At 37.2% G+C, this 15,762-nt stretch overlaps 1 protein-coding gene across 3 annotated transcripts in view; it reads left to right on the forward strand.

Moving 5' to 3' along the window:
* LOC134803697 (mitogen-activated protein kinase-binding protein 1) overlaps positions 1–15,762 on the forward strand; it is a 140,847-nt gene that overhangs the window by 94,608 nt on the left and 30,477 nt on the right. For all 3 annotated transcript variants that reach the window (XM_063776490.1, XM_063776489.1, XM_063776488.1), the window contains exons 13-22: positions 272–380; positions 819–959; positions 1,576–1,686; positions 2,510–2,599; positions 4,935–5,065; positions 5,974–6,102; positions 6,447–6,566; positions 7,120–7,241; positions 9,107–9,204; positions 11,432–11,548. In XM_063776490.1, the coding sequence (XP_063632560.1) occupies positions 272–380; positions 819–959; positions 1,576–1,686; positions 2,510–2,599; positions 4,935–5,065; positions 5,974–6,102; positions 6,447–6,566; positions 7,120–7,241; positions 9,107–9,204; positions 11,432–11,548 (1,168 nt within the window). The remainder of the gene's footprint in view (positions 1–271; positions 381–818; positions 960–1,575; positions 1,687–2,509; positions 2,600–4,934; positions 5,066–5,973; positions 6,103–6,446; positions 6,567–7,119; positions 7,242–9,106; positions 9,205–11,431; positions 11,549–15,762) is intronic.

The raw sequence follows: 15,762 nt of genomic DNA on the forward strand, positions 1-15,762 counted from the left end.
AAACTAACGGAAAAAATGAATTCACGTTTGGCTTATATCTATAATCTTTCAAAATAATCATTTTAGGAATGTTTATTTGTTCCTACAAAGGTAGTGGAGCGTGTCTAAGTAACTCTGCACCGTGTTTGATAGCATAGAGTGTGGAAGTATTATTTTAAACGTCATAAATTAATAGAAATTAAAAAAAAACGCATATCGTCTTACGTAATAAATGAATGGTGCCTCAAACACGTAGGGATGAATGTGTTTAAAAGTTATTTTGTGTATTTAGGTTGGAAGCTCACGACGCCGAAGTATTATGCCTGGAGTACTCGGCGAAACCGAGACTCTTGGCATCAGCTTCGAGAGACCGGCTCATCCACGTGTTCATGGTCGATCGGGTATGTTTTTACTATTTAAATTAATCTTGCTATAACAAAACAGTAAATAATATATAGTCTGCCAAGCAAAGTATGTCAGTAGCAACGTACAGCAAAGTGAAATAGGGCAACACACAAAGAGCAGTATTGCGCTAAGAAAAGCAGCAATGTACATCGAACCAAAACATGTAATTATCATAACCTCAAATTTTACAAATATTTACGATCAACGAAGCATTGATTGTACAATTTGTACATTGTAGGCAACTAGCAGCCGTGTATGGTTGCGCTCATGTTGCGCTCATCAATTCACTGTGGCGATTCACCTCGTGGTGAATTACCGGGATTTCTCCCAAAACTCGTGTTGTAACTCTTTCCTTAACGAACCCAGATCACGAAATCAATTTTCGATTTGATTATTTCAAATTGAACACTGTGATAACACATTTTTATCCTCAGGGCTACCAAATCCTGCAAACTTTAGACGAGCACTCGTCCAGTATAACAGCCGTTCGTCTGATCCCTGCTCCCGCCCCTGCCACTCTTCAACTAGTATCCTGTGGAGCCGACAAGACTGTGCTATTTAGACAACTCATAGTGGTACGTAGCTTTAAATTCTCAGGACTTTTATACATTATTATTAAATTTATTAACTAAAACTGGATTTAGTCCCGTATAAATAAACTTTTTTTAAATTATATTTTTGTTATTACGTGTTTGAAAATAATATAAACCATACAAATCTACCAAACCTTATTGAAGTCCATTTTAAATTGTATCTGTTGTCGGCTATTGTCGACTGAGTCGAGTAAAACGTTAACATGAAAAAAAAAATACTAATGATTTTTTATACCATGTCGGTGACAAAACAAGCATATGGCCCGTCTAATAAAGCTAATACCCTAGCCTATGGATGACTGCAACTCCAGACGTGTAACATATTTTCAATGTGTTTGTAGTGTATAGAACTATAGATGCTTATGTACGTGTAGTTCAATGCTATATATATATCTAATCGATAATCATTATGAATAAAATGTACTTAGTCTTATTTACAATCTGGTTGTATCAATACACCTCCCGACTTCCACCCTCATATGGCGACCCTGCCATCGCAGCTTTGCGCGGCGCGCCTACGGCGACCGTGACTATCGCGTGCGAAAGTGTTATATTAATTTATTAAGGACTAAATCTCATATGATATGTTACGTTTCAGACTCCGGACGGCGGTTACAAGTTCGAACGTGGTCAGAACGTGTCCGGTCGGACGACGTTATACGATATGGAGGTGGACGCCGGCGGACGACACGTCTTGACAGCCTGTCAGGTAATATTAATATTTATATCTGTAAAAAAAGCCAGACAAGTGCGAGTCGGACTCGCCCACCGATGGTTTCGTACTTTTTAGTATTTTTTGTTATAGCGGCAACAGATATACATCATCTGTGAAAATTTCAACTGTCTAGCTATCACGGTTTATGAGATACAGCCGGGTGACAGACAGACGGACAGCGGAGTCTTAGTAATATGGTCCTATTTTTACCTTTTGGGTATGGAACCCTAAAAATGGATACCATTTTCAAACCGTAAGCATATTTTGCCATAAAACAGGGTTCGTTTATTTAAAACCGGTTCGGTGCGAAACTGAAATGAAACGGTATACCAACATGACTCTGCCGTTGATAAGTGTGCGGTTTAGCAGAAAACCGGTCAAGTGCGAGACGGACTCGCGTTCCAAGGCTTCCGTACATTACCCAATTGTTTACAATGTATTTTTTTATGTGGACCGTGAATGAAATGTCTTTAAAAAACCCGTAGGGGTCGGATCAAAAACTTAGTGATTAAGTCCAACTCACGCTTGACTGCACATTTCTAATAGGTTTTCCTGTCATCTTCATCTATAGGTAAAGAACTATTTTGTGTATGTTTTATATAAGTATAATAAGTACATAAGTAGTTTCGGATTTATTTATTAACATTTTTGTAACATAATAAAAACACTAAAAAACTTATAAATAAAAATTTTTACCTAAGTCGTAGTCGCTCGGGGTAGGGTGCCCAGAAGGCTGGCCGCATTGCCCCGCTGGATGGCCAAAATATTGGCCAGCCCTATTTACTATATGTATTAAACATATTATTTATATTTTCAGGATCGAAACGTCAGGGTGTACAGCGCTTCCAACGGACGGCACACAAAAACTTTTAGAGGAACCACAGCTGACGATGGGACGCTCATAAAGGTACGCACTTAATTTTTCCTTATATGTCTTATTATTATTTATGTATACATGCTATCCGCTTGTCCAGATTATAGATGTATATATGTACATGTCATTTACATTATAACTATACATATAAGAAGTAAGCATAAAATATATTAATTTCAAGTAATCAGGTATCGAATACCGGTATTGTTTTTATGCTAACTAACCGATATTTCTTTCGGTATCTCGGTTGTTAATACATAGTTTTGCATTTAGCTCGTCTGGTGATCCATTGTCGTTTCTTACACCATGTTACAATATTAAAGAAGTGAAGTTGCAAATAAATAAATAAATATTAGGGGGACATCTTACACAAATCAACCTAGCCCCAAACTAAGCAAAGCTTGTACTGGGTGCTAGGCGACGATATACATACTTATATAGATAAATACATACTTATAGTTTAGTTTAGTTTAGTTTATTTATCTCAATATACAATTTTCATACAGGTAAAATATACATACATTTCAGCTTGTACTACTTTGTCGTATGATGATCGTTTTTCAGAATAATAATAAGAATTAGAACCGAACAACAAAACATAAAATAAAATAAAATTAGTACATAACAAATCAAAAAGAATTCAAATCGAAATAAATTAAAAACGTCAAAATGTCACAATAGTAAAAAATATAAAAATAAAACAATGTCAATAGAAAAATTAAATCAGTTTTAGTACTAGAAAGTACAAATCATAGAAACTGATGTCAATAAAAAATTAAAATTAATACTAAGTCTAAAAAAAAAATATAACATAATAAAAACAATTATTAAAATAGATCTAGTACTGTATAGTACGCATCAATGTCAAGTATCTAATATACATATAACTAACTATGTTCAATATTTATTTAATTATCTGTATATATTCTTTTACGGAGTAAAGTTCCTTTTCCAACAAAAGGCTCTTCAGTCTGCGTCTAAACGTTTCCTCATTAGTCTCCTTTTTCAAGTCGACAGGTAGGTGTTCATAGTATGTCGGCCCTATGACTCTTGCGTTTTTTGCTTGCAGTACTGTGCGACGCGGCACTGTCCGGAGTTTACCCGTACTACGTAGGCACTTACCTATCACTTCCACTCGCTTATACTGTCCTAGGTTTCTTCGTGTGTACATAATTACCTCGAAAAGATACTGAGAGTAGTGTGTCATTATTTGGTGTTCAGAAAACAAGGTTTTGCAGGACTGTCTCTGATTAAGACCGAGCATTGTCCGCAACGCCCGTTTTTGCATACGTAACACTCTCTCAGCATCAGTTGAGTTGCCCCACAGAATAACACCATAAGTCATAAGCGAGTGGAAATGGGAGAAGTATGCTTGCCTCAGCGCATCACGGGAAATCAACGGCTTTAGTTTACGTAGTGCGAACACTGCACTACCAAGCCTGTCGCACAACGAGTCCACATGGTGTTTCCAATTTAAAGTAGGGTCTAGCGTGAAACCTAGGAACCTACACTTGTCACTCATCGGTATTGGACACTGAATGTTCACGCCCGAGACGCACCTGCCAGAGAACAGCATTACGTTTGATTTGTTCATGTTGAGTATCAAACCGTTTGTCGAAAACCACGTTTGCAGCTGACCGCATATTATATTTATTTTTTGGTTTAATTCATCATACGTGCGTGCTTTAACTACTACTGTCGTATCGTCAGCAAACAAAGTGATTTCTCCTTCCTTTATGGTGGATGGTAGGTCGTTTATAAATGCAAGGAAAAGGGTGTTTCCTAATGCTGATCCCTGTGGAATCCCTACTGTCACGCTGCCTCTCCCCGACCGCATTCTTCTTCCACCGGTCATTACCTCTACCGTCTGGGTTCGGTCTTCTAGGAAAGATTTTAAAAGCTCATATCCCCTTCCCTGCAGTCCATAGCATGCCAACTTTTTCATTAAAAGATCGTGGTTGATCACATCGAAAGCTTTCGACAAGTCACAAAATATGCCGGCTACTTTGTACTTGTCGTCGATTGCCGATGATATGTTATCGATCATACTAAAGGCTGCTGTGGTGGTGGACATGCCTTTACGATAGGCGAACTGTCTGTCTGTCAGTAAGTCTGTTTCAAGGTGGTTTATTAAACACTGTGATATAATTGACTCGATAATTTTGGAGATACTGGGTACTATCGATATATACATAGAAAACACCCATGACTCAGGAACAAATATTTGTGTTCATCACACAAATAAATGCTCTTACCGGGATTCGAACCCAGGACCATCGGCTTCGCAGGCAGGGTCACTACCTACTAGATCTGGTCGTCAGTGCAGAGTGATATTTTGTTATCCTTGTACCCGTTTCTTTTATTTTAGGTGGCGTTAGATAACAGTGGTATCTACCTCGCTACTTCGTGTACGGACAAAGTGCTGAGCGTTTACGACTACTACTCTGGGGAGTGTATGGCGACCATGTATGGACATTCCGAAATAGTCACTGGACTTAGGTAAGAAAGAACATTTACTTACTTTTATTTTGGCATCGTAGGTGGCAACACAGAAATGCCTGGACTATTTGCGCGAAGTACGTTGTCTAATTTAAGTTTTCGATTTTGGCCACAAGATGGCTCATCGTCTATACTCTGTATCTTTAGGTATTTATATAAAATTAAACAAAATCTACCCTCAAATGGCTCCTTATGCCAGTTGAGGGTAGATGAAAACATTACATGATAAAATAATGTAGGTTAAAGTCAGGTCGTTCAGTGACTGATCCAGGCGGTTTTGTATTTGGGCGGTTAACCAATAAATGTTATAACTACCCGAAAATGTATAAATTATTTGTTTAGTTTTTTATACTATTTAAATACCTAAAGATACAGAGTATAGGGTCTGCCATCTCGTAACCTGAATCGAAAGCGAAAACAATTCACGCTTCTAAGCAGGTGCTGCCCCCTACACTTCAGGCCGGCTCTATTTCGCATAGTACCATCTAGTGGGTCTGCCATCTAGTGGCTTAAATCTAACAATGGAAACTTGACATAATGCTTCGCGCCAATGAATAGGGGGCTTCTGTGCTGCCGTCTACAGTTCATGCGCGCTATGTTTTAAATCTAAAATGGCGCCGAGAGTTTTATGTCAATACAAAACTGTTCTTGTATGTGCTATCTATTTGCATTATTTGATGGAAGTTAATTAGCAATTAGTGTACAGTCACCATCAGATATATCGGAGCGGCCAAGGTGCTCAAAAATATATGAACACTCACACTAATGCCTTGCAATAAAGGCGTGTTCAGATATTTGTTAGCACCCTGGCCGCTCCGATATATCTGATGGCGACTGTACATGTCATAAGTTCACATCATAGAATATTGGCCCTCATATCCTTATAATACAGTTTAATTTCCTTTAAGGTTCACACCGGACTGCCAACACCTAATATCGGCCTCGGGCGATGGATGCGTGTTCGTATGGCGAGTACCACACGACATGGTGGTCACGATGCGAGCTAGATTAGCTCAGCAGGCCATAAGGCAGGGCAAGTAAGTGTAGTGTCTCATAAGTACCGAGCAAGACCGAAGGTCTCCGTTTTTGCTTGGGTAAAATTGCTTTCGTTTGTCTCCGTTTGTTCTCTACAGTCTACAGGTTGTATTTCAGAACCGATTTTCCTAATTTTATTTGAGCAGAATTGATAATATTTTTTTTAAATATATTTTTGGAACGCGAGGTCTGTAACCCACAGAGCAACTAGTGGTAACAAATTCAGTTATAATTCTAACATTGAGATTATCTTTCTGTCTGATTTAATTATTAATTGCCGTTTCTAATAAATTTGTATATGTGATAAATAAAATTCATACTTGATTCTTATTTTTTTTTGTTACAGACGAGTGGCGCCATCTAACGGAGTGAGTGGTGTAGAGAGTGAAACTGATTCACATCTCGGTTCACCGCCACGGGAGTTATTGGATGACAAATTCACTACGCCTGTCGTACCTGACTATACGTAAGTATCATTTAAGCTGAGTGTTCGTAAACTTTGCGGCAAGGAGTAGCAAATCTCTTTGTTTATTATAGTAGATTGTTTCACAAGGGAGCAAAATGACATATTCACTGTGAGACATTACAGTGTCAATGGGATACCATAAATGAATTCAGCACCCCCGATTTATACGAAAATGATACTAAACACGGCCTAGCAGCTTCACTGATGTAGATATCAAGATAAAACTGAGAGCCCTAAATAAACTTTCAAGAGCGGATATCTCAAAAACTATTCAAGATATCGAAAAACTTGATTAAATAAAACGTGTAACAAATTTTATCAGCTTTCGGTTTGTCTATAGTAGTCATGTCGCTAAGACGCAAAGTTTCCAAGATAAGTGGAAAACCGAAAAATGAGACCTTCTTACCCCCCTCTGCCCCCCAGCATCGGGGCTACGGCCGGGGACTTTTGATATGTTCACCTCCTAACTAGTCCAAAGTTACGGAGTTAAAAATTGTGTTCCGAGCATCTCCCCCTATAACTTATTGCTTGGCCTAATGTGTGTTGTTTCTAGGCTCCGTATTGGCCGGCTGCCCTCTTGGGCCAAGAAGAGCCTCGGCGACGACCTCGCGCCTGAGTCCCCCGCGCCCGACCCCCCCGCCAGGGGCAAGTGGGCCCGGCGGATACAACCCAACGGTATGTATATAGTATTATCAAACAAAATAGAGTATATAGGTAGAGCAGGGTGTCATAAAGTGGGGTCCACGGACCCCTTAGGGGTCCGCAGTAGGTCAGATACCTACTGTAAACATACTTAGTTATTAATTAGGAAATCTTGTAGTAAACTTGACGAGACCTAAGTAGGGTAATTCGCCTGTAACTGGCCGGTTTTAGTAATTGGCCACCATAGGAATTCTATTCACCTATAAACAGAGTTCATTTTAGTATAAGGTTTCAATAACTGGCCAGCCTTCAATAACTAGCGGCCTTATACTAAAATGAATTCTGTTTATAGGTGAATAGAATTCATTTTTAGTTTTGGGCGGCCAGTTACTGGGGAATTACCTTTTATAATGAAACTATATTTAAAAATATTTTTGACCGGGGTCCGTGGAATTGTTTAAATGGTCCATGGCTGCAAAATGTTTAAGAAACCCTGAGGTAGAGGGTTATTGTCAATTTTGTAGTCACAGTAAATTTACTGCCATCTTTCGACACAGGATTGAAACTAAAAATTAAAATATTTTTAATTTTGTTTAGAACGCCATATGACTTTGACCCATGTTCTTTCACTGATATGCGTTAAAATTGTTAAATATAGTTTGTCAAAGGACTGTCTCATTTCAATTATAGACAGAGAGAATCATACTATCTTTATCTTACACTAGTACTAGCACCCAAAAGAAAAGGATGAATATAATTTTCCTGGTTCTTACTGACTGACAAATTGGTTTGACCAACTATATCAAACGGTGACACCGACGCCATTTACACGAGTATAGGCCAAGGGTATGGCGCCATCTATTCTAGAATAACTTTTTCTTGATATCCGAGGCACGTTTTTTCCATAGACTTTATTCATCTACGAAGTTACATATATCTTTGCGTATACTAACACACGCAGCTACAACCCAATATCAACCTTCACGCATGTTGATAAGGTTCATAATGATTCGCCGCGCAAGTTAGGGGTTGTGCACAAATCACGCGAGGTGTTTTCGGCTACTTTTTGAGCCCCCCTCCCCCTTGGTGATATTTGGTGAAATTTTTGGCTAACCACATAACCTCACGCGTATTTTTTGATTTCCATCCGACCGTTCAAGGCCACGCCCTCCAAAATGTCGTAAAATACCCCCCTCCCCCAGCGTGATCTGTCGTCGTGACCCCTCACCCCCCTATTGAACCTCGGGTTAAAAAGCTTGTACGAACTACAATAGACAGCACAAAGCTCCTATTTATTAGCGCGAGCTATCAACATTACATTTAATGTTCCGATTTAAGCCATATAAATCCTGTAACCCCGATGGGAAAGTGTGTGAACTGAAGTTTCAATATCAAGTTTAAGTTTTCTATTTAGCCAAAAAGCTGGCAGATCCTCTAACAAATTATCAAAGAGAATTTGGAATAGAGAGTTACTGTCATGGTACATTATGTAGCTACAGTACATTTACTGCCATCTTTCGACAGAAGATTAACACTGTTAGAATGCCATTTGACTTTGATCATTATTCTTTCACTGATATGTGTTAACTTGTAATATTAATATTAACGCCATCTACTCGAAAATAGGCTGAAGGTTATGGCGCCATGGCTCGAAAAGATTGCACCATACCTTTGGCTTACAGTCTAGTTGATGGCGTTAAGTTAACACATATCAGTGAAAGAATAAGGATCAAAGTCAAATGGCGTTCTAACAGTTATAATCTTCTGTCGAAAGATGGCAGTAAATTTACAGTGGCTACATAATTTACTTTGACAATCCGCCTCCATACACTCTATTTTCTTTGACATTATGTCCCTTTAAGAATCAATCCCTAAAGAATAACAAATATTTTTTTTAGATAAACGTGGCGATTCAGACGGCTCAAAAGACAGCTCGCTCGACAGCGGCACCGACACGCGCTACGGCGACAAGCGACGCGACATCGTCAACAAACAGGTATATATTTAATGATATATTAAGAAAATACTGGTCTTTACAGTCTGATTAATATTATGCCTTACGGAAAACGGTCGAAGAGATAGTTCAAATGCGGTAACCGTCACCAACTTGAAGCAATATATTTTTGGAATACTATGTAATAACCTAATGTACTTTATTTAAGCTGCTTTCATTTGATGTACATGTGTATAGTACATATACTTGGTAAAGCAAATCTTGTCAGTAGCAAAAGGCGGCAAATTTGAAAAATCGCGGGTTAGCAACACTGTTTTCGAATAATTCCAAAATCGCGTGTCATCTGTGTTTTATCTGTGGAATGTGGATCGTGAATGACAGCCATCTTGTTTGTTTACATTCTGAATCGTTGCTATTTCAAGAGAAATTTCTGCTGTCACCATTAAATACCAATATATTAAATAAGATTGTGCATGAACTGAAGCAAAGTCAAGGTGCCTACAATGTACAATCAGCTCGTTGATCGTAAATATTTGTAAAATTTTAGGTTATGATAATTACATGTTTTGGTTCGATGTACATTGCTGCTTTTCTTAGCGCAATACTGCTCTTTGAGTGTTGCCCTACTTCACTTTGCTGTATATTGCTACTGACATACTTAGCTTGACAGACTGTAGTTTTGGTGTAATATCGTCTTTTCGCACCGCGGCCGCGGCAGCCATTTTGATGACGTCACTACACAAGACACGTCTACCTGCGCCACTGTCTCACGGCAGTTTTGAGATTATAAGTGTTATGACACCATGCCCAATTACCTACTACTAAAAGTAGATGACGGTTACCACATATAAACTATGTTCCCACAAGAACACATACAGAGGTAATGCATTATTATTTTCCATCGTATTTTCACGGAAACGTACGAACGGGTCTTGCTAATTCAGTCAGTCTCTGTACAAAAAGTACTGAGGTTGACTGAAGTAGCATGACAAATACGAACGTTTCCGAGAAAATACGATGGAAAACAATTATCCACTACATCTGTACCTATTCATTTTGTATAGTTGAAATTGTAAATATTTTTCTCAAGTAATACTTTTATGCATGATACCAAGTCAACTCTTTTTTTCACTCACTCAATTTTTGAGGTGATGGTTTATTTTTGCCTATTTTTTATTAGTTTACTTGGATGTGGTTTTAATTTTTACGCAAAGTGGGTTGTTTCTAGTTTAATTAATAACATTAACAAATATTAATAGTAATTTTAACGAGTTCACATAACATTGAATAATTTTACGGTTTAGACACACTTGTTTTAAGTCACTCGCGCGACATGTTTCGGAGAGCCTAGGTCTCCTTTCTCAAGCACTAACAGTGACTGCGTGAGTGACAGTGAGTGGCGAGTGACTTAAAACAAGTGAGTCTAAACCGTAAAATTATTCGTTGTTAATATGTCTCATAACAGTTTAAATTCGAGTTCACATAATTTGCTCTAATTATATTTGTTTTTCATAGTGCCGAAAAACGCATATATGCGTCCATGGCATTATGAAAAACTACGGTAAACGCTCATGTGGTTGAAAGCACTGGGTTGATGTATTAAGAAAAGTATACATTGTGTACCTGTTCTTCGGTCAAATATTTTTTTGCTGTATTCCCATTTGTCCCCGCTGGTCACAGATGGGAATAGAACTTAGAGCATTTAGTAACTGGAGACGCCTTGTCTGTCATTTTCTGTACAAATCAGTCTGCCGATTTTTGCGGGGGAGGGGCACGTCAAATGTATGGCTATTTATTTCGGATAGCCATGTCAGATAAACATCAGTTCATACAAAAGTTTGCACAATTGTGCAAGGGTTTTCTGCATAGGCGTAAGCTCTTAAAGGCGACCCCAGTTATTAAATGCTCTAAGGAATAGAAGCATTCATATGATACATTCCCGTTTGTCCCCGCCTCATATATGGCGTCGGTCACGCGCGGCGGAGACAAATTGGAATACACCATTTTTTTCCGGTCAGAAGACAGGCCTTGTATACTTTTTTTTACTGAGCACTGGGTAAAAATGTAGGTACATAATACACATGCGCGTTTAAACAGATTAATATGAAACAACCCACTTTAAATGTTTGCTTTATAAGGCAGAGGGGTGAAATAAAAGTTCAAAATCAAAATCTTCAAAATCAAATGGCACATGTATTCACTCTGCCTTATAAAGACCTTTATACAGCCTTAGTTCACTCGGTTGTGGTTCTTATTCCCTTGACACTAGAGGCCGAAATCCCTCAACCTGTCGCAGCTGCCCCGCGTGGAAGCGCTGTTTCGCAACTTCGACGCTACCATGCGTAAAACATACGACATTTTGACCATTTCGCCGAGACTGGAGAAGGTTTTTTTTTAAATTTATTTTCGCGGCATTTTGTTTTGGGCTTTTTTGTTATGTTACAGCTAGTGTGTGATGTCTGTCATTGTCATGCATCATTATCATGTCGTTCCCTTGTAGCGATCTTTTTTGAAATAAGTATAAAAAAATTCAATAGGGTATTTACTGTATTGAAAATAAACTATTTTTCACCATGCATGAAATAAAGCACCAGAAGATTAATAGAAAAACGTAGACAACAGTTATATTTAGACACAATTTCTATTTTTAAACCCGTATGAAACTATAAAGAGTAGGTAAGTAATTTGATTGTGACGTCACACTAGTGTTTCATATAAATCCCATAGTAGCAAAATCGTTGTGACAGTTCGAAAAAAGAAACTGATTTGACTAGTAGACAAATACCCTATTATAAGGCATGAAAAGAAAGCCGGGGAGTTCTTATTTAGTAATAAAATGTAGCTCATTTCATTGTTATTACAGATGTAGTGCATAATTGTTTTCCATTGTATTTTCTCGGAAACATTCGCATTTGTCATGCTACTTCAGTCAACCTCAGTACTTTGTGTACCGAGACTGACTGAAATAGCAAGACACGTTCGTACGTTTCCGTGAAAATACGATGGAAAATAATTATATATTACATCTGTAATTGAAGTTGTCGTTAAAACTATATATTATGTAGACCAAAAACCGGCCATTTCAGTATTTGCATATCAAAAAATATCCCTGTCTTTGCTGACCAGCGGATGGCTAAAGATAACTTTAACTATAGTTAATTTTTTTTAGCATTAGAAAGAAGGTAAGCGATCTTGACATGTCTTTTAATTGGAAAACGCTTTTTAAAAATCAGTAACTAACTATTACTTATGAAAGCAGAAGAATAAAAATGATCATATTAGATTCATAATTGTTACATATTTGCCGTGACTTATTTTTAAAACGTGTATTTCAATTAAAAGACACATCAAGACTACCTTATTTCTAATGCTAAAAAAAAACGAACTATAACAATTAATTTTAAAGTTTGCCCAGCGACCAGGTACACATTGTATAAGTCGCACTTCCGAATTTCGGCGCAACATACAGTAAAATTTACGATATTTTTTTAACATTTTCCCAGATTTGAATAATTAATTTTTACAGCATTTTGATTTGTGCTTTTTGTAATGCTATAACTGCTATGAGTACACTCAAATGTAAAAATATGGGTGTACAAATCATCTCAAAAATATGTGTCAGTGAATTAAGAACTATGGGACATATTTTTGAGTAAATTGTCTACACCCATATTTTTACAGTTGACTGTACATATCATTTTCATAATTTTACAGTACTTACATCTAATGCTCCATTATGACACCATGCGCTATAATAAGCATATTACGTAACTACGTCGAAAATTTAAAGGGTCACAATGTACTGTAAAACGTTGTACGATACACGTGCGAATAGGTAATTCGCAACTAGTGTCGATTTATAACAACTCGTTGCGAATATAGTACGTGTATCGTATAGGTAAATTTTTTTGAACTGATCTTGTTCACTTACCTGTACTAACAATGGCATTGTTCTATTACAATCCTATTATCTGCTTTTGTTCTCGTAGGCGCCAACCAATTTACTTACAAAATAAGTTAGAAGTACATTGCATGTATATTGAATTCTAAACCTTATTTCTTGTTGAATGGGGTTAAAATGGTCTAAAAAGATAATATCATATTCAATCTTTTGGAAAGTCACATGCACCTTAGCCACGACAGGGACGTATTCTGGTGTTAAATAAAATATGTAGAAAGATAAAAATGTATAATTATTATACATATTAGTTAATGTCCACTTGCACTCGCATTGACCCACGGTCGCCACATAATTATTATCAAGTCCAGTAAAACGTAGCCAGGGTCGTTAAAATCACAAGGTACAAAATCCAATCGAAAGCAGGGAATGTCCGGTAAAACTTAGCCAAGTTGCGTAAAAGATCAGTAGGAATTGAATAAGAACACATGTAGTGAACGAGCGAAAGCCAGTTAGACACTAAGATTTAAAACTACAATCATATCATAATGTGTCCCACAATTTGATAACAGGCCAGGTAATTTTTTTTATTGGTGTCTCGCTCGCTCTTTTATTACAATTGTAGTTAGGTAAAGGTCAGAAAAAATTACCACTAAATAACATTCCGACATAAACAGATAAACCACGTGCTTATCAATTGCAACAATGCGAGTACGACCCTGGCGGCACATATGTTATCTCTAAATGCAAAACGTGTGAATGTTATTCTTACCTTCAAAGCATTTTTATCCTTATGGTAAGACTATAGAGCCGAAAATATAATGGAATTTTATGGTATCTCATAGCTGTTTTTCTACTGAGTGTGTTCTTTTTGAGTGTCGATGGTTGTTAAATGCAAAAAAAGTTAGGTTAGCCATTATTTAGTTAGTGTATTTTGTAGTCTATTATTTAAAGAAATAGAGTCGTTAATCTATACTAACATTTCAAGGCGGTTATAATCTGCTTTTACTACGAGGTGATTATCCTAATTTGTGTTTTACCACTCAATGGTATTGTATTCTTAAGACTCTTTGAGTAAACTAGATCAGATCGATTTGATTCACACTATAAATAACTATTCATTCATACGCTTTGTTATGATGCCGCAGTCAAGGCTCCGTCGCACAGGCGCGTTTTGTGAGCGGGGCGCGCCGCTTTTGCATATAAAACGCTCCCGCCGCGCTCACCCCCCCCCCCCCCCCCCCCGGAAAACGCGCCTGTGTGACGGAACCTTTAGTATGTAATGTATGATAGCTTAACATTGTAGTTGAGCTAATATCAGGTGAAAGTTTGGCCTGGGCGAATGGGGAAAGGTTAATAGATATGTACTAGCTTTTGCCCGCGACTTCGTCTACGTGCAATCAATACTTACTCTATACTCTGTATCTTTAGGTATTTAAATAAAAGTAAACAAACAATTTGTACATTTTCGGGTAGTTATAACATTTATTGGTTAACCAACCAAATACAAAAACGCCTGGATCAGTCACTGAACGACCTGACTTTAACGTACATTATTTGATCGTGTAATGTTTTCTTCTACCCTCAACTGGCTTAAGAAGCCATTTGAGGGTAGATTTTGTTTACTTTTATTTAAATACCTAAAGATACAGAGTATAGAGTAAGTATAGCGCCTGGATAAAGTGTAATAGCAATCATTCAATTTGATAAGCTTAATTGCCACTATCAATTATCAGGCAATTTATTAACTCTCTCAATTCCGCCCCCCTTTTCACTCTCTTTAGGGATGATTTCCGACATGAAAACTATCCTATGTCCTTCCCCGGGACTCAAGCTATTTCTACTATGCCAAAACTAAATCAGTTCAGCGGTTTAAGCGTAAAGAGGTAACAGACAGACAGACAGACACAATTTCGCATTTATAATATTATTATTAAGTATGGATTAGCCCATCGCCCTTAATAATACTTTTGCTATTGGTAAACTTATCATTCTCATCATTCATCTATCATCACTATCATCAGCATCACATTATATCATCACATAATTATATGTATTTAAAAAGTTGAAATCTATACTCTGTATTTTTAGGTATTTAAATAAAAGTAAACAAAATCTAACCTCAAATGGCTCCATAAGCCAGTTGAGGGTATAGATGAAAACATTACATGATCAAACAATGTAGGTTAAAGTCAGGTCGTTCAGTGACTGATCCAGGCGGTTTTGTAATTAGTCGGTTAACCAATAAACGTTATAACTACCCGAAAATGTACATATTGTTTGTTTACTTTTATTTAAATACCTAAAGATACAGAGTATAAATACATCGCTAGGAGCAGAACTGGAGTATAATATAAGGCGAATTACTTATTGATTTTGTGAAAGGAAACATTGTTGTTAAAAAAATGGAATATTGAAATTATATTTCTTAAAGTGTATGTTGTATTGTTTGCGTTGTACAGTCGACGTCAAAAATATGTTTACACTTTTGCACCTTACTCCTTTGTAATAAGGCGAAAAATGTAAACATATCTTTGTCGTCGACTGTACTGTTGCTTCATGCTTATGCTATGTTGCTTTTATATCTTTTTGTTTTTATTTCATATCATTCATACATTTACGGCTCTTTCATTTTACAAAAAAGAAGAGCTCGCATGACTGCAGTTTTTTTTTTATTCTTACAGAGCTTCATATTTTACTAC

This window comes from Cydia splendana, chromosome 27 (assembly GCF_910591565.1).
Source record: "Cydia splendana chromosome 27, ilCydSple1.2, whole genome shotgun sequence".
Lineage (NCBI taxonomy): Eukaryota > Metazoa > Arthropoda > Insecta > Lepidoptera > Tortricidae > Cydia > Cydia splendana.